The 19,907-nt window shown below is 36.0% G+C and overlaps 1 protein-coding gene across 1 annotated transcript in view; it reads left to right on the top strand.

The window, feature by feature from the left end:
- Positions 1-19,907, top strand: part of LOC114049472 (dynein heavy chain 14, axonemal-like) — a 343,809-nt gene that overhangs the window by 250,380 nt on the left and 73,522 nt on the right. The window contains exons 64-69 of the mRNA XM_027870712.1: positions 8,103-8,198; positions 9,092-9,232; positions 12,304-12,519; positions 13,929-14,159; positions 14,525-14,646; positions 16,613-16,857. Coding sequence (XP_027726513.1) covers positions 8,103-8,198; positions 9,092-9,232; positions 12,304-12,519; positions 13,929-14,159; positions 14,525-14,646; positions 16,613-16,857 — 1,051 coding nt within the window. The remainder of the gene's footprint in view (positions 1-8,102; positions 8,199-9,091; positions 9,233-12,303; positions 12,520-13,928; positions 14,160-14,524; positions 14,647-16,612; positions 16,858-19,907) is intronic.

Genomic DNA, 19,907 nt, shown 5'->3' with positions numbered 1-19,907 from the left:
CCATGACCTCAACAATATGACTCTTCCATCTAAGGTCCTTCCTTTTCCAGGTACTTCCTTTACTCCTCCAGAGAGGACCTACCCAGTATATTGAGGACCTTCCTCTGTATATCTCATGAATAGCAAAGAAATATTCAGGCTATCAGTATTTTATTTCTTACTAAATAGTTCTATAATATATATGCATATATGTATATGTAATATATACACACATATATGCATATATGTAATAAATACATATAAATATATAACCATATATTTCAGAGAAAATTTAAATATATTATTGTACTTATGATAAAATCAACAGTGAAAAATTATAATCCTTTCATTGTACTTTATATACACATTAAAATTTCTGAGTATATAGTTCCATATATGTTTATGTAGACCATTAAAAACATGCTCCGTGCCTTATGCTGAAACTCTTTAATCAATCTATCTATACTATATTATTATTATATATTATATTATTTTATATTATAATATATTATATTTATAACATATTATATATATAATTATAACTCTTATAATTTTTTAAATGTTTTATTGATGCCTTTTTTTAACATCCCTGTCATTTCCCAATCTCTTCTCCCGCTTCCTATAGAATCTTCTCTTGTAACAAAAAAGGGGTATACTTAAAACAAAACAATGTATTGACACTGACAATGTATGCCACATGCCATATCTATAGTCTACCACCATTCTGACAAGAAGAGGGAGCTATGGTGCACTCTTAGTCCTCTGGATACAGAGTCACAGAATTTTGAGAGTTGGGAGGAACCTCAGACACCATTTTATCAAGCCCATGTCCAAAAGGAATATCGACTACAATATATCCAGCAAGTGTGGTCATCTAGTCTCTGCTTTAGGACCTCCAACGAGAGGTGAACACACTGTTTATTGAGTCATCCCCTTCACTTCTATACAACTCTAATTGTTATAGTCTTCCTGACATCAAACCCAAATTGGCCGCTTTGCAATTTCCACCCATTTTTCCTGGTTCTGCCCTCTATGGCCAAACAGAACAAAAGTAATTCCTTTTCCATGGGAGTCCTTCAGATCTTTGAACCTGTACAAATATCAGGTCTAGCCAAGTCTTCTCTTCTCCATGCTAGACATCTTCATTTTCTTCAACCAATCCTTACATGGCATGAACTTAAACCTCTTCACTTAGATGCCTTTGTCTATATGCTCTCCAGGTTATCACTGTCCTTCTTAAACTGTTGTGCCCAGCAATATCTAGGTAAACTATAGCTACTGTACTCTTCTTATCTACGATTCTAGTAATCCTCTAGAAAATTATGAAGTTAGTGTGGTATAACATATTCTTGATGAAGTCATGCTGGCTCTTTATATTCAGTGCTCCTTTTTCTAGATATTCACCAACCATATCTTTGAGATATAGAGTTCTTCCAGGAATTGAAATCAAGCCACCTTATAGTATGCAGACCCTCTTGTCTTCCCTTTAAAACAAAAAGGTTTTTACTGATGTCTTTTTTTTTCTAGTATTCATTTTTACAATATTTTGAGTTCCAAAGTTTTCCCCCTCCCTCCTTACCTTTCCCTCTTCTGAAAATGGTAGGGAGGTTGACATAGTTTTACATATGATCAAAATGAAATAAAACCATGAGAAAGAATGAAATAAACGGGGAAAAAATATGCTTTGATCTGTATTCTGAGTTCATCAGTCCTTTACCGGGATATGGATAGCATTTTCCTTCAGGAATCCTTTGAACTAGTCTTGGATTATTGTGTTGCTGAGAAGAGCTGAGTCATTCAGAGTTGATCATCACACTATGTTACTGATACAGTGTTTTCCTCATTTCACTTTGCATCAGTCTGTATGAGTCTTTCCAGGTTTTTCTGAAATCTGCCTGTTCATCATTTCTTATTGCATAATAGTATTCCATTACATTCATATAGCACAGCTTGTTCAGCCATTCCCCAATTGATGGGTATACCCTCAATTTCCAATATTTTGCCACCACAAAAAGGGCTGCTATAAATATTTTTGCACATGTAGGTCCTTTTCCCTTTTTTATGATCTCTTTGGGATACAGACCTAGTAGTGGTATTACTGGATCAAACGGTATGCACAGTTTGGTTGCCCTTTGGGAACTGTTCTAAATTGCTCTGCAGAATGGTTGTATAAGTTCACACCTCCGCCCAGCATGCATCAGTGTCCCAATTTTCCCACATCCTCTCCAACATTTATCATTTTCCTTTTTTGTCACATTAGCCAATCTGATTGGTATGAGTTGGTATTTCAGAGTTGTTTTAGTTCTCATTTCTCTAATCAAAAGTGATTGAGAGCACTTCTTCATATGTCTCTAGACATATGATTTCTTCATTTGAAAACTGCCTGTTCATATCCTTTGACCATTTATCAGTAGGAGAATGGCTCATATCTCATAAATTTGACTCAGTTCTTTACATATTTGAGAAATGAGGTTTTTGTCGGAGACACTTGATGTAAAGGTTGTTTCCCAGCTTTTTGCTTTCCTTCTAATCTTGGTTGAAGTGGCATTGTTTATGCAAAAGCTTTTTAATTTAATTTGATCAAAATTATCTATTCTACATTTCGTAATGCTGTCTCTTGTTTGGTCATGAATTCTTCCCCTTCCCATAGATCTGACAGGTAGACTATTCCTTGCTCTTCTAATTTGGTTGCTTCATTGTCTATGGTACCTTTTAGCAAGATGTAGTTTCCTTCCTTCCTTGTCTCTTTTAATTAGATCTATTTTTGCTTTTACTTTGTCTTAAGATCAGAATTGCTACCCCTGCTTTTTTTTAGCTCCTTCAACTGAAGCATAATAGATTCTGCACCAGCCCCCTACCTTTACTCTGTGTGTGTCTCTCTGCTAAAAGTGTATTTCTTGTAATCAACATATTGTAGGATTCTGGTTTTTTATCTACTCTGATATCTGCTTCTGTTTTGTGGGAGAATTCATCCCATTCACATTCACAGTTATAATTACTACCTGTGTATTTCCCTCCATCCTATTCTTCCTCCTGCATATTCTCTCTCTCCTTTCACCCTTTTCCACCTCACCAGTGTTTGTTTCTGTCTACCACTTCCCCTGATCTGCCCTCCCCTATGTCAGTCCCCACCCCACCTCCACTCACACACACCATCTTTAATCTCCTCCTTTCCTGTTTCCCTGTTGGGTATGATAGATTGCTATATTCAACTGATTGTGTATATTATTCCCTCTTTGAGTCAATACTGATGAGAATGAGGTTATAGAAATGCCCATTGCTCACTCTTCTATCTTCTCCTTCACTGTAAAAGGTCATTCTCACCTCTTCATGTAAGATAATTTGCCCCATTCTACCCCTCCCTTCTTCTGCACCCTTTTTTTAAAAAATCTGTGTATTTGCCTTCTCCAATCTTGTAATACCTCTTCTGTTTTCCATGATCATTGGCAGAGAAAAATAGAAAGAAAATAAGATTGAGCAGCTGCCTTTTCTCTGTTGTCAGTTTTTATTGTCACATCCCCAAACCAAGATGTCCATAGTTGTTGGGTATATTGTAGTGGGAATCCCTTTTGGGTATAGTCTTGATGAGATGGTCTCTGAGGTCTCTCCCAACTCTCAAATCTATCTAACCTTAGTGTGGTCTTCCTTTTTCTTCCAATATAGCTTCCCCCCCATTTGTTATTTATTAATTTTTATCATTCTTTTCTTTTTAAATTTCGAGTTCCAAATTTTCTTCCTCCCACTCCTCTCCCACCCACTCAGAAGGCAAACAGTATGATATCAGTTATACATATGAAATCATGCAAAAACATTTCCATATTAGCCAAATCAGTCAGAAAGAAGGAGGGAGAGGGAAAGAGGAGAGACAGAGACAGAGAGACAGAGACAGAGAAAGAGAGAGAGAGAGAATTATACCTCAATTTGCACTCAGAGTTCTTCAGAGAGAGACAGAGATAGAGAGAGAGAGAGAGAGAGAGAGAGTCAGAGTCAGAGAAAGAGAAAGAGAGAATTATACCTCAGTTTGCACTCAGAGCTCATCAGTTCTCTCTCTGTAGTTGGATAGTATTTTTTCCTCATAAGTCCTTTGGAATTGTCTTGAATCATTGTATTGTTTAACAGAGTAGCCAAGTCTTTCACAGCTGATCATCATTACTACATTGCTGTTACTCTACACAATGACCTATCTCCTGGTTCTTCTCACTTCACTTTGTATCAGTTCATATAGGTTTTGCCATGTTTTTCTGAAACCAGTCCACTGATCATTTCTTACATCGCCGTAGTACTCTATCATGATCATATGCCACAGCTGATGAGCATTCCCTCATTTCCAATTCTTTGCCACCACAAAAAGAGGTGCTATAAATATTTTTGTACATATAGGTCCTTTTCTTTTCTTTGATCTCTTTGGGGTACAGACCTAGTAGTATTATTGCTGGATAAGCACAGTTTTATAGCCTTTTGTTCAAGCATAGTTCAAGATTGTTCTCTAGAATTGTTGGACCAGTTCACTATTTCACCAACAGTTCATTAACGTACCTATTTTCCCTCATCCCCTCCAGCATCTGTCATTTCTGAAAGATTTGAGGTGGTACTTTAGAGTTTTTTAATTTGCCTTTCTCTAATCAATAGTGATTTAGAGCATTTTTTCATAGGACTATAGATAGCTTTGATTTCTTCTTCTTAAAAATGCCTGTTCATATCCTTTGACCATTTATCAACTGGGGAATGGCTATTATTCTTATAAATTTGACTCAGTTCCCTATATATTTGAGAAATGAGCCCTGTATCAAAGAAACTTGCTATAAAACTTTTTTGATATTACTTCATTGCCTATGGTACGTTCTAGCAATATGTAGCTTCCCAGATTATCTCTTTTAATTAGGTCAACTTTTGCTTTTATGGGCAGTTAGGTGGCACAGTAGATAGAGTGCTGGGCCTGGAGTCAGGAAGACTCATTTTTTTGAGCTCAAATCTGGCCTCAGACACTTACTAGTTGTGTGACCCTGGGCAAGTCACTTAACCCCATTTGCCTCAGTTTCCTCATCTATAAAATGAGCTGAAGAAGGAAATGGCAAACCCCTCCAGTATCTTTGCCAAGAAAACCCCAAATGGGGTCATAAAGAGTTGAACATGACTGAAATGACTGAACAATAACAAAAAGTTTTGCTTTTGCTTTATTTGAAATCATGATTGCTACCCCTACCTTTTTTTATTTCAGCTTAAGTATGACAAATTTTGCTCCAGCCCTTTATTTTAAGTCTGTGTGTGTCACACTTTTTGTTTCAAATGTGTCTCTTGTAAACAACATATTGTTGGATTCTAGTTTCTAACCCATTCTGCTGTTCACTTCTGTTTTATAGTTTAGCTCACATTTCACATTCACAGTTATGATTGTTGTGTGTTTCCTTCTATCCTATTTTTTATTGTTTCTCCTTCTCTATCTCTTTTTATTCCATCCCTCCTCAAAATCCTATTTTGCTTTTGACTACTACCTCCCTTAATCTGCCCTCCCTTTTATCATGACCCCCCCAATATTTCTTATCCCTGCCCCTGCTATTTCCCTATTGGATAAGACAGATCTCTATACCTAACTGTGGGTGTACATATACTCTTCACTTTTTGAACCAATTCCTATGATACTGAGGATCAAACATTGCCCACTATTACCCCTATTTCTCTCCCTCCCACTATAAAAACTCTTCATAATATGCCACTTTAATGTGAAAAAAATTTCCCCACTCTACCTCTCCTTTCCTCCTTTTCCCAGTGCATCCCTCTTTCTCACCCCTACATTTTTGGGAGATCATCCTAACATAATCAACTCACATCCATGCCCTCTGTCTGTGTATACTGCTTCTAACTGCCCTAATTGTGATAGAATTCTTAGGAGTTATATGTATCATCTTCCCATTTGGAATGTAAACAGTTTAATTTTTTTGAGTCCCTTATGATTACTCTTTCATGTTTCTCTTCATGTTGTGTTCATGTTTATGTTCATGTTCATGTTTACTTTCATTTTATGCTTCTCTTGGGTCTTCTGTTCGAATGTCAGATTTTCTATTCATCTCTGGTCTTTTTTATCAGAAATGCTTGGAAGTACTGTATTTCATTAAATACCCATTTTTCCCCTGAGGCATTATAGTCAGCTTTTCTGCATAGGTTATTCTTAGTTATAATCTGGGCTTCTTTGTCCTCCTGAATATCATATTCCAAGCCCTCCACTCTTTTAATGTAAAAGCTGCTAAATCTTGTGTGATCTTGATTATGTCTCCACAATATTTGAATGTTTCTTTCTGGCTGCTTGCAATATTTTCTCCTGGGAGCTCTGGAATTTGGCTATAATATTCTGGGAGTTTCCATTCTGAGATCTCTTTCATAAGGTAATTGGTGAATTATTTCTACTTTAGCCTTTGGAACTAAGATATTAAGGCAATTTTCCTTCAAAGTTCAATATATATCAAAATATTCATCACTCTTTGTGATAGTAACTGGAAACAAAGTGGCTGCCCATCTACTAGGGAATGGCTGAAAAAGAATTATGACACACAAACATAATCAAATATTTTTGTCAAGCAAGAAATGACAATTGTCAGGAATTCACAGAACCGAGGGAAGATTTATGTGAACTGATGTAGCATGAAATAAGCAAAACCAAGAGAACAATTTACACAGCGATTACAACTATGTAAATTAAAAGATCGCTAAAAAGAAGTTGATCTCTGAGTAATGAAAAAACAAATGAAGATCCTGGAGCAAGGATAATAAAACATATCTTCTTCTCATGGCAATGAGATCAGACTGCTAGGACAAAATATTACATACATTGTCAGATAAGATCTCTTTATTAGATATTGTTGCCTAATCAGTTTTTGGTTTGGGTTCTTTTTGTCATAAGGAAAGTTTCAGTCTGGGTGGGAAAATGACTATGATACAAAAACAAAAAAGGTAGCAATAAAACATTTTAAAAGTTAAATATAGGGAAAGCCATTATTTCTTCTCCCTAAAGGTCCATGTAAAATAATTCCCTTTTTAGGAGCAAATTTCTAGACTGCTTTCTTCTTCAAATAAGAAAAATGTGGGCAAAAAGTTGAGTGTGGTAATATTTCCTTTTGTTGAAGATTACACAGCCAGTTAGCCTTTAGCATAACTTCATATTATTTCTGCCAACATTAAAATGTAAAAATACCATAGATGATCACCACTGGATTAATATAAACTTCAGCCAAGAAAAGCTAGACCCTCTGTGAATTTCTACCAAGACTAGACGATGCAAAGCTAGTCGAAGGATGCAACTGAGTCTAGAGGAACCTTTGATTTCAGACTGTCCAAATGTAAGCTGCACGATGGCAAACCTAATGATACTGTTTGAAAGGAGAATGAATTTTCTGCGTTGTTACAAAGAGGTTAGAAAAGAATCAAACTCTCACTGAATCAAATACACTGGAACCTCACCATTAACACTACTTGTTAATTCCCAAGGGAGTAGAATTTGCCCAGACTGATCAATATTGAGCTCCCTTGTAAAAGGGCTTGTTTGTTTTTTTTCCTTCATAGTATGGTCATTTCATTTACAAGGTAGTTCCCCCTCAATAACCCTCTGTAAGACATATTGGGGGCAGTTAGGTGGCACAATGGATAGAGTGCGGGACCTGAAGTCTGGAAGACTCATCTTACTGAGTTCAAATCTGGTCTCAGACTCTTACTAGCTGTGTGACCCTAGCCAGTCACTTAACCCTGTTTGTTTCAGTTTTCTTATCTGTAAAATGAGCTGAAGAAGGAAATGGCAAACCACTCCAAGGTCTTTGCCAAGAAAACTCCAAATGGAGTCACTATGAGTTGGACACAATGGAAACAACTGAACAACAACAAGGACATATTGGGCCATATGGTAGAGCATAAGTAATGTATTTGTACATCAGTAATTAACTGAATTTATGTGGACATGGTACAAGCAGAAAATGTATCAATCAATTTTGCTGTTGTTATTCTGAGCAGCTTCATTCTAAGAGCTGGCAGCTGTGACATATATTTTAAATATGAATGGAATTTTTGGCATGAATATGATACTTAATAATTATTTCTTACTCATATTGAAATAGCGTGACTTTTTTTTTAAAATCTAGATGTTGCAACCAAAACAACGCCAAGTGGCTGAGGCTGAAAAAATACTCCAACTTGGTCGGGAAAAGCTGGCAGAAAAACAAAAGGGTTTAGAATTGGTAAGAAATGTATTTGTTTGTTTTGTTATTCTGTTCTTAACTTTCAACAACTTTACCATCCAGGTAAAAATATCAGGAAGAAAAATTAAATATTTTTTAGTTCACCATTTCATCATACATCCCTAACAAGAATCACAGTGACATCAAATCATATCATATTAAATCATATCATACAAACATAATTTGAAGAGGTTTTAGAGATCATTTAGTATTTACAATCTGGTATAGGAGAGAAGGTATATATGAAAATATTTTAAATATTAGTTTATCATGGGCTCAACATCACAAGACTTTTTCTCTTGTTATATATTAATGAATTATTTTCAGACATTTATTCTCATTAACATGAATACTGAGAAGCAACATAGGAAAGCACAGTAGTTTCCAAATTAGGAACTCTGCTCAGTCAACCAGTCTACTGGTAGAAAGATGGATCCTCCATAACTGTAGTCACAAGGCTTGTCTCCAGCAGAACCCCACCACACTGTTCATTTATTAACCTCTAACACAACAAGAAAAATTAATCACTACAATATGAGTTCTACTTTGGTCTTAGAATCCTTCTTTCCATAAGGACTGCCATTATTTAAAATGGAATGAATTATGAGGCAGCCTTATGAAATAAAAGGAGTTTTAGATTTTAAATCAGTGGATCAGTGGGCAAGGTTTTACATCTCAGCTTTGCCTGTTTACCACCATGTGTGAATTTGGACAAATGACTTAAACTCTCTGAGCTTCAGTTTCCTCATTGATAAAATCATGGAGTTAGACTGAATTACCTCATAGGTCTCTTCCATCCCTAAGTTCATGACCCTAGGAGAGGGGTAAAAGTTGAAATTGTTAAGCAAAGTGAGAACCAAATGTTTTCATCTTTCATTTATATTGATTTTCAGATCGAAGAACATCTGCAATCTTTACAACTTGCCTACAATGGCAGTGTTGCTGAAAAAGAATTCTTAGCAGATCGGAGACAGCTGACAACTAAACGCTTACATAGTGCCTCCATTTTACTAACAGCTCTGGAAGATGAGGGGGTATTACCATTTTTTTCAGAGTTAGCATGATCATAAAGTTAATTATTTTATTATGGTTTGTTTAATATATATCAAATCCTTTCTCTGAAGAACTCAAGGGGTTGCCTTCCTCTTCTAGGGGAAAATTGACCTCATCTGACTCACCATATCCAATTTCTTATCATATTCACTAACCAATCCCAGTAAGACTAAACTTAGAAAATTTGTGGTCTGTGTAACTATTCCTGATCAAACTGTATATTAAAAAAGAAATGCTATTCAGTGCAAAATCTAGGCTCTGAGTAGCATTTCAGTCCATTCTGTCCAAATGCAAATCCAAAATAAATTGATAGAAAAAGGGGCATCCACAAAATCACAGAATGTCAGAGTTAGAGGGGGTCTCAGAAGGCATCAAATCTCATCTGTATCTGAGCAGGCATGCCCTCTACCATATCCCTGATAACTAACTGATTGCCTAGTTTTTGCATAAATGTTACATATTATATAATATATATATACACATACATATATGTGTTATATGTGTATCTGTAGATGGATGGATGGATGTACATTTAAGGGACAGCTAGTGGTACAATGGATAGAATGCCAGGTCTGAAGTCAGGAAGACATCTTCCTAAGTTCAAATCTGGCCTCAGACATTTACTCGCTGTGACCCTAGGTAAGTCACTTAACCCTGTTTGCCTCAGTTTCCTCATCTGTAAAATGAGCTGGAGAAGGAAATGGCAAACCACTCAAGTATCTTTCCCAAGAAAACCTCAAATAAGGGCATAAAGAGTCAGACACACTGAAAATGACTGAACAACAACAAATTTACATTTATTTATACACATATTTATGTATGTGTGTGGGAGTGTGGGGGTGTGATATATATGTATATATCTAGGTAATGCAGTGGATTGAGTTTCAGGCCTGAAGAGCTCAAATTCAGCCTCACATACTCACTAGTTGTGTGACTCTGGGCAAGTAGCCTCTGTTTGCCTCAGTTTCCCCATCTGTAAAATGAGGATAAAAATCTATCTCCCACAATTGTCATGAGGATCAAATAAGATAATATCTGTAAAGTGCTTTGCACCATACCTGATACAGAGTAAGTGCTATATAAATGTTAACTATTATTATTATTATTATTATTATTATTATTATTTTATATATAGGACTTTATTTATACCAAATTAAATTTCATTAGATTAAGCTAATCAGTAAATGCAGTTGAGTCTTTTTTTGAATCCTAATTCTGTTGTCCAACATGCTAGCTATCTCTCCTGGCTTCATGTCATTTGCCAATTTGATAAATGTGCCATTTGATCACTTTCATCAAAGTCATTGATAAAAAATGTTAAATAACTCAGGGCCAAGGATAGATCCCTGAGAACTATCTCCTTCTTTCTCCTCCTTTTCCTGTCTTTCTCTCTCCCTTTTTCTCTCTCACTTCCTCTCACCCTCTTGCTACCCCCAACCCAGACATCCTTTAAAACTGGCATAGACCCATTAATAACATCTGTTTGGCTCTGGGCATTGAACCAATTCTAAATCCACTTAAGTGGACTTAGTCCACACATATACATTTTGTCCACAATAGTAGCATGAGATACTTTGACAAATGCTTTACTGAAATCTGAGTAAACTGTATTAAAAGCATTTTCCCGACGTACCAATCTGATGACCCTATCAAAAAAAGGTAGTTCTGTACTTCATCCTGTGCTTAGTCTGCCATGACCTGTGATCAGTGAATCCATAGTGGCTCTTAGTAATCATTGCTTTGTTTTCTAAATATTCATAAACTATCCTTTAAATAATATATCCAATAATTTTGCAAGGAATTGAAGTCAGGCTTAAAATTCTATACTTTGTAGACTATATTCTCTTCCCCTTTCTGAAAAGTAGGATGTTTGTTTGTCCTTATGTAGACCTGAATTATCATTTCTGTCCTCCATATCCTTCAAAGATCATCTCTGGGCTCCTGGTACCTCTCTTCTTCAGCTTAGTTGGCAGAGTAGGTGTATACAGAGGCTTAGGCCTTTCATAAGCATCCCACAATGAGGATCTGGATCTAGTCTAGTTGCCTTTTTAACTGAAAGTAAAAGATACCAGGTTTTTGTTTGGGAAAAAAAAAAAGATCATTGACAGTTGACCCCTGTATATAGTTCACCTGGGCCTGATGACGTGAACTCATTAAGGGGCACTAGGTGTTCACTGATTTTCTCCTTATTTATATTGGATTTTAAGTCACTATTAAGCTTTTTTGTTCTAACCATCCCAGTACAAAGATCGTTTTTCTTGGCAAAGAAACAGAGGCAAAATAAAAGTTGACTACTTCTGTCTTCTCTCCATTTTCCTTTGTCATTTTCCCATCCACCCCAAACAGTCTTGTTCCTTCTCTCATCCTCCTCTTGTCCACAACATGGCTGAAAATGTCAACATCTGTTCATTCTGAGTTTTAATGGTATCATTCTGACACTATTATGAGCAGGATCATCCCTCTCTTTTGTATCAATGCCCTTTTCCTGCCCTTCCTTTCATTATGTGTGTATATGGTTTTTTTTTTCTAATTTGGAACAGTTAATGCGTTTCCTTTGTATACACCTCAATCTTTTTAGACATATTTGTCATTACTTTGAAACTGTATCTGCTTTCCATAAAATCTATGGTCTACATCAGACTGTCTAGCTTTTCTCTCCATTTCTAATATGAATTTTAAGATGAAGTTTTATTTTCCTACAAGGTTCCCATTATTTCTACATTGGGTATAGAATAGCATGTTTCCTCATCATGAAATAATAAATAATAATAATAATAGTGTAACAACTCAGGAAGTTGGAAATCACTGCTCTAGAGAGCTAGGTATGCCTTGGTAGTAAACTAAATAAAATGAGTAAACTAAGACACACATAAGTAAAATGACTAGTTAGCAATGGAGCCATGATAAGAACTTTACCTTTCACTTTTTCAGCATGGTAGCATAATGGAACTGATAGAATTTGAAAATAACTTTCTCATTTTTAAAAATGCACAATAGTAGCTTTTCAATTGTAAATTGCTATTCATTTTTCTTTTTTACTTTGGGCATTAAGAGTCGATGGGAAGAAACAGTAAACTTACTAGACCAACGGTTAGAAGGAATTGTGGGTGATATACTTATTTCAGCAGCATGCATCGTCTACTTTGGAGTGTTCCCAACTGAGTACCGCAAATTAATTGTAAATGAATGGGAAAAGATCTGTACTGAAAATAATATTTCTAAATCTGCCAACTTTTCCTTAATTGACGTCATGGGGAACCAGCATGAGGTATTTATATTTTACAGTTGAATAAGCAATACGCATTTTTGGCATATTTCCTAGAATGATGATATGACTGGGTTCTGGGTTCTCCAGAAGTCAAACTGGGGACATTTGGTTGAAATTTGAACTTTAATGTCACAATCACAACTTCTTTCCAGACTTTGTCTCTTATTTGTACCATTTTCTTTCTACTATCCACCCTTCCTCCTATCCTAGTGATCTGAGAGCCATTTGTTTTCTACTTTCTATGAACTCTTTCAGTTTTGTCTGAGCATTGACTAAAATTTTCAGATTTCGTTCAGTTGCAGGGACTATTTTTAGGCATCGAATTAAATACATGTCTCTTACACTCAGCAGTTCAAGCAGTACATCTAAATTTATTGAGTATCTGTTATGTATCTAGAAATGTGAGATTATTTTCTTATGTGATTCATTTTCTTGTTTTGGAATTCCAAATTTATTTGACTGGCTAATCACCCAGTCAAAATGGATATCCAAACCACAAACTCAATTCCCTATCAGGTACTGATTACTGTTAATTTTCTGGAGTTAAAGATCAACTCTGATTTCATAGAAATCATAGAAATTTGGTGCCTGATCTGCCTGCCAACCCAGAACCCTTACTGCTCTGTTATGCCTTGTTAATTTTCCACCATCTAAATCTGTCCTGACTGTGATATGGAGAAGACAATAACCTAAAGCTAGCTTCAGGTACACACATTTGGTAAGATTTCATCAATTAATGGTCTTTACCATATGCCCTTTATAATACTGACTGATACAAAATATAATTCATATACTCCCTCTACTAGAGGGCATGTGTCTCAAGTGCCTCATTATGGCAATATTGTGACCCTGGCTTCTCAAAGGCTATACCAGCGGAGTACAGACTTTGCCACTACCACCAGGCTAGCAAGGCTTCAAGTATTGATGCCCGATCCATCAATCAATCAAGGATGAGCACGATGACAGATTCTCAGTCTGTTATGTAGGGAGCAGCCAAATCCAGCTAGGTAGGGACTAACTAAATCCAGAGAGCCTCCTCACCAGAGGAGTGACTACTGGCTGATGAATTTTATTTGGCCACTCATTAAACTCTTGGTTCAAGCATGGAGGGGATTGTGGTCTGCATTGATGAAGCAACTGTGCATAACAATGAAATCACAGGTCCTTGTAATACTAAGAAAGTACATTACAAAAAGGAATCTATTTCCAGATATATTGACCTCAAAGGTCTTTCAAATAGAAAACTTCCCTGGTACACTTTAAAATAATTTGATAAACAAAAATTTGGTTTGCATACAACTTTTTAAAAAACACTTATTTTTGAATCAAATCAAACCTCTATATGAAGAATTCTAAAAATTTTGAAAAAAGCTTATAATGTATTGAAAATACTAATATTTTCATTCTAGATGCGCCAGTGGCATAATCAAGGTTTGCCCCTTGGTCAGTATTCAACAGAAAATGCCATTTTGGTTAAGAATGGACTAATGTGGCCTCTGCTAATTGATCCGCATAAACAAGCCTACAATTGGCTACGTCAGATGGAAGGTGGCCGACTGCAGGAGCTTAATATTGGTGAAACTAATTATGTTACAGTAATTGAAAATGCCATGAAAACTGGAGGATGTGTTCTTTTAAAGGTATTTGTACAACAATGCCTTACCCAGTACTGTTCACAGAGATCTCATAGGTACTGACATGTACTGGGTGCTATTAAATAAGAAAGGAGGTGTAACTTTGACAGAGAGGAAAATACACATTAGAAAACAACGGGGAGTTTAACCGAGTTTGTTGCATTTGAAGTGCTAATTTCCTCAGAATGATTTATAAAGCTAGGCTGTTTGGTCTCAGTCCATTCCAATTGCTTTTCCTGAGCCAAACTTGTCAAAACACATGACAAGCTAGGAAAATTAAAAAACAAATTTAAAAAAACATAATGTTCTTTTGACATATTTATTCCTTGTGACAGCAATTTTACAAGTTATTTCTGCTGGGGTTTTTCCAGAATCTTCCTGAAACATTAGATCCAAGTTTAAAATCGATCTTAAAAAGGGACATCTATCAGAAAAGAGGACAACCTTTTGTCAAGATTGACGAAAACGGGGTTGAATACAACAACAACTTTAGGTACTATACCTCATATTTTGCTTAAACAAATTATTGCTCAAATGTTAGAGAAAAGTTCAGTGATTAAACTCATGCCCATATGTTTCAGCTTGATACAGAAGCATCCACTTCTGGGGAAATAAGAGTTTTCCTTTTGAATAATTTTTATCTTCATTGCCAACAACCATCAGTCAGTTCTGAGACCAACATTCTATACCTTTACAACAAGATACCTGTAAATAGAACAATCTATCTTTAAAGCAATTATTTTAAAAATAAGTTGTTCTAAATATATAAAAAGTCTTCATATTCATGTTATTCCAATCTCCTAACATCTAGCCATAGTAACAGTTCTTTAAGGTTTGTAAAGTGCATTCCTCAAAATAATCCTTGACTGAGGAAGGGAGGGAGTATCAGTATTGTGATCCCCATTTCACAGATGAGGAAACTGACAGGATAAATGGTTTGCTGATAATCAGCCAAATAAGTATCTGAGGTAGAATTCAAACTCAAGTCTCAACTCCAATTCTTTCATTAGTTCCATCATATCACACAGCTTCTCATCCATAATCTCATCGGTGACTGTATTTTTCAATACAATTTACAAGAAAGAAATTGTGTTATTCAGTAGGGTATTTAATTTAGTAATGATCTATCAAAATGTTTTTGACATGTCTATTATTATGTCAAGACTAATGACACTGTCTGTACAAATAATGAAACAATTTCAGACTAATTTTACTTTGGGACAGCCAGGTGGCATGATGGATAGAGCACCAGGGCTGGAGTCAGGAAGACTCATCTTCATGAGTTAAAATCTGGCCTCAGACACTTACTAGATATGTGACCCTGGGCAAGTCACTTAACCCTGTTTGCCTCAGTTTCCTCATCTGTAAAATGACCTGGAGAAGGAAATGGCAAAACACTCCAGTACCTTTGCCAAGAAAACCTCCAAAGGGGTCACAAATATTCCAACACAACTGAAAAACAACTGAACCAGTAACAAGCTTTTTTCTGTGTCTCAGAGCAGATGAAAATATTGTGAAACTCCCACACTGCATTGTGACTATTTCATTTCATAATAAAGTTGTAGATATCTTTAACATCAGTATTCAAAGTCAGGCCAAAAGTGAGGTGATTCCCCACAGCCTACTGTTGTTGCCACCTCTGGGTCAAGTTATAAATTACTTTGGATTCATCCAAAGAAAGAACTATGGAGTTTGAATGCAGATCGAAGCATACTATTTGCTATTTTTTTTCTTCTGTTGTGCTTTGTTTCCTCTTTCTGGTGGTTCCTCCTATTGGTTCTAATTCTTATTTGCAACATCACTAATGTGAAAATATGTTTAATAGGAATGTATATGTATAACCTATATCAGATTGCACGCCATCTTAGGAAGGGAGGTGGGAAGGAAGAGGGAGAAAAATTTAAAACTCAAAAGCTTATGGAAGTGATTGTTGACAAATCAAAATAAATTAATTAAAAATAAATAAATAAATTACTTTGGATTACTGAAATAAAGGGCAGGGAAGCTATTCCAACAAGTTGGACATACTCTCAGGGGATTGAGAGTCACAAAAGTTCATGTTGTTCAAGGTGTGAAAGGTGCTAATTATAGAGAAATACCATCCAGCCACACATGCTCAGGTTGTGAGCAGCCTAAAAATTCTATTGAGTAAATTTTTAAAGTATACTAAAGCCATATCCACCATCTAATCCAACGGGTGGCTACTTATATATACATACTCTAACACTCACACACACAAACACAATGGATGGACAGTTTTGAGTTCCATGATCAGCCTAAAATAGCAGATTCATTCAATCATTTATTCATTCAAATATTTATGTTGTGAAATTATTCTATCTACAAGACAAATTAAAAGCTAATCCTGAATTTTTTTCTGGTTATTTGCAGGGGGAAAAAAGTTTTATTACTTCTCTCTATATCCAGCATACAACTGAAATGCCCTTTATGTATTCCAGGTTATATGTAACAACAGAACTAGGCAACCCACACTTTCTTCCACCAGTTTATAATTATGTTACCATGATCAACTTCACGGTGACATTCCAAGGTTTGCAGGACCAGCTTTTATCCACCGTCGTGGTTCATGAAGTCCCTCAGCTAGAGGATCAACGCTACGAGTTGATAGAGAATATTTCTGCTGACCTTTTAACCCTCCGGGAACTAGAGGAAAAATCATTGAGTTTATTGCAGAAATCACAAGGTAAGACCAGAAATTTTCTGGAATTAAGAGGGCCTGGAACATTTAGAGCCAAGACAGAAAGAAAAAAAAGTCTGGAGGTATCACCTTCTGTATTTTTGGCAAAATGTGCTAGATTTAGTTTTATAAAGTAGCAAAACTAATTCATATATGTGAAGCCAGCCCTTTATTGTGACCGTTGCCCTAGTTTTGTTGTTTCTCAGTTTCCTCAATAGTCAAGCTGTGAGCAGCTAGTTGGCACGGTGGATAGAGCTCCAGGCCTGGAGTCAAGAAAATCTGAGTTCAAATCCAGCCTCAAAAACTTACTAGCTATGTGTTCCTAGGCAAGTCAATTAACCTCAGTTTGCCACAGTTTCTTTATTCGTAAAATAGAGATACGAATAGCATCCACCTACTAGGATTATAATGAGGATAAAATGAGATAAAATTTGGAAAATGTTTAGCATTTATAAAGTGCCTGGCACATAATAGATACTGCATAAACAATAGCACCTACCTCCCTTGGTGTGAGGATCTAATGAGATAATAATTGTAAAGTGCTTAGCAGAGTACCTAGCACATAGTAGGTGCTAGTTAAATATTAGCTAACAAATGTGTGCACCAGAGGCTAGCTTTAGGTCATTATCTTCTCCATATCACAGTCAGAACAGATTTAGATGGTGGAAAATTAACAAGGCATAACACAGCAGGTAAGGTTTTGGGTTGGCAGGTGGATCAGGCACCAAATCTCTTGATTTCTGTAAAATCAGAGTTGATCTTTTAACTCTAGAGAATTAATAGTAATCAGTATCTGATAGGGAATTGAGTTTGTGGTTTGGATATCCATTTTGACTGGGTGATTAGTCAATAGTCTATCAAATAAATTTGGAATTATTCCAAAAAAGAAAACGAATCACATAAAAAAAAATCACATTTCTAGATACACAACAGATACTTAATAAATTTAGATTTACTGCTTGAACTGCTGAGTGTAAGAGACATGTATTTAACTCTATGACTAAAAATAGTCCCTGCAACTGAATGAAATCTGAAAATTTTAGTCAATGCTCAGACAAAACTGAAAGGGTTCATAGGAAGTAGAAAACAAATGGCTCTCAGATCACCAGGGTAGAGTGATTGGAGGATGATAGAAAGATATCTCCTCTGCCATCCCCAGTTCCGCTGGTGGAAGATTTGACAACTCAAGAGTCTCCAAAAAGATTCAAATTTCTCAGGAAATTTTATTGTCTTCTGGAATCATGTCCAAATTATCCAATGTTTCAATTCCCAAATTATTAGTCCATGGCGAATGTATCCATAAGTCCACCACAGAGAATATCTAATTGAATACCACCTCAGAATAGAGAGGGTCCCTTTTTTTTATTGATGATGACCCATCCAAAATGCCATTGCTGTTTCTTCAGTACTTTGTGCGCACTCTGTCCAATGATGTACTCCTCAAATTCTCATCCTGTATAACCTTTGTCCATGGCCTCCCCTAAATCTTCCATGAGGTCCCCCTACACGCTAAGAACCTTCCTCTACTTCTTTCAGTGTTAAATCAGTGCTATTCATCTCTTATCTCTCTCTCTTGCTGCATGACCTGCCTTCCCCTTTCCATAAATGCATCTCTTTGATGAAATCTTTAATGCCACTTTTTGTATATAAATTCAACTTTGATAGCATGCTTTTTATACCCACCATGTTCTCTCTCCATTACTGCTTGGTTTACCTGTAATTTTGTTCTTTGGAGACCTTATTCTTCCATGAATCACAACCATATGAATTCCTGGAAGAAAATTTGTGTTAAGCAAATGGATTTTTATTTGAAGAAGAAACTTGTGATTATTGAAAATACTCTGCAGTTTTACAAAAACAATCCATTCTCCTTGTCTTTTATTTGATTCTGTGCCCGGCTTATTGGTCATCTGCAGAGTAATTAATATCCACAATATATCATATGTACTGATGGACCAGTCCAACACTTCATTGAGCTAACTGCACATGTTCTGAGCAATAGACATTCTCTTCATCTGCTTAGTGCCATGGAGATTGTTAAGCCAAATCCTTTTGAGTGATTGTGAATCTCATTTAGAAGCCTCTGCAGAGTTCTGAGGCTTGATACAATGAGTAGCATCACTCCATAAAAACAATGGAAAGGAAGGGAATAATATCAAGATGGCAGAATGAGTGCTAATGTTTGAGCCTAGCTCCCCTACCTTACCCCCAGAGTAGCAACAAATGCATCAAATGAGTAAAAACAACCAACTAAAAACAAAACCCCTCACAAGGAAAATTGCTTCATAGAGAAAAGAATGATTGAAGAAATGAGTAGACAAATCCAAAAAAGCTCCAATACTACGAATAATTAAAAAGATAAAAAGGCCCCAAAAGCAAAAATGTATCTATCAAAATACCCTTCAGAATGATTAATAATATAAATTTTAATAGTATCTTTTTCCAGTGACATGTAAAAACAATTTTCAACATTCATTTTTTTAATAAAATTTTGAGTTCCAAATTTTCTCCTGCCTTCTCTTTTCCCCTCCCTCTCTAAGATGGGAACAATTTGATATGTAGATGATATATGTACAGTTATCCCTTCCACACCAAGACTTTCCTCATCATGGTTTCAATATATTGTGAGTCAGCATAAGAAATTAAATGGGAATTTTTGGGGCATTTTGCAGAAGCCACAGATGACGTGAAAGCCAGCAGACAACACAGAAAATGTTTAGAAACTCAGAAATGTATAAAATATATGTATAGTATTGTATAATATCAACCCAAAATTTACAATAAGGTGCTGTAAACACCCCATAAAAGAAAAAGAAAAAATTCATACTTCTGTGGTATGAAGGGAGGGCCAAAAATTTTACGTGGATTTTCCAGACGCAGGGTGGGGGGGAAGCCACCCCTAACCCCTGAGATGTAGAAGCGATACCTGTGCAATCATGCATAACCTATTTCCAAAATAGTCATGTTGACAAGGTGCAAGGGCACCAAACTGTTGAGGTGCAAGGGGTGTGTGTGTGTGTGTGTGTGTGTGTGTGTGTGTGTGTGTGTGTGTGTGT

The sequence above is a fragment of the Vombatus ursinus genome, unplaced genomic scaffold (genome assembly GCF_900497805.2).
Source record: "Vombatus ursinus unplaced genomic scaffold, bare-nosed wombat genome assembly UNPS02014798.1, whole genome shotgun sequence".
In the NCBI taxonomy this organism is placed as follows: domain Eukaryota; kingdom Metazoa; phylum Chordata; class Mammalia; order Diprotodontia; family Vombatidae; genus Vombatus; species Vombatus ursinus.
This window is presented reverse-complemented; position numbering and strand designations above follow the sequence as displayed.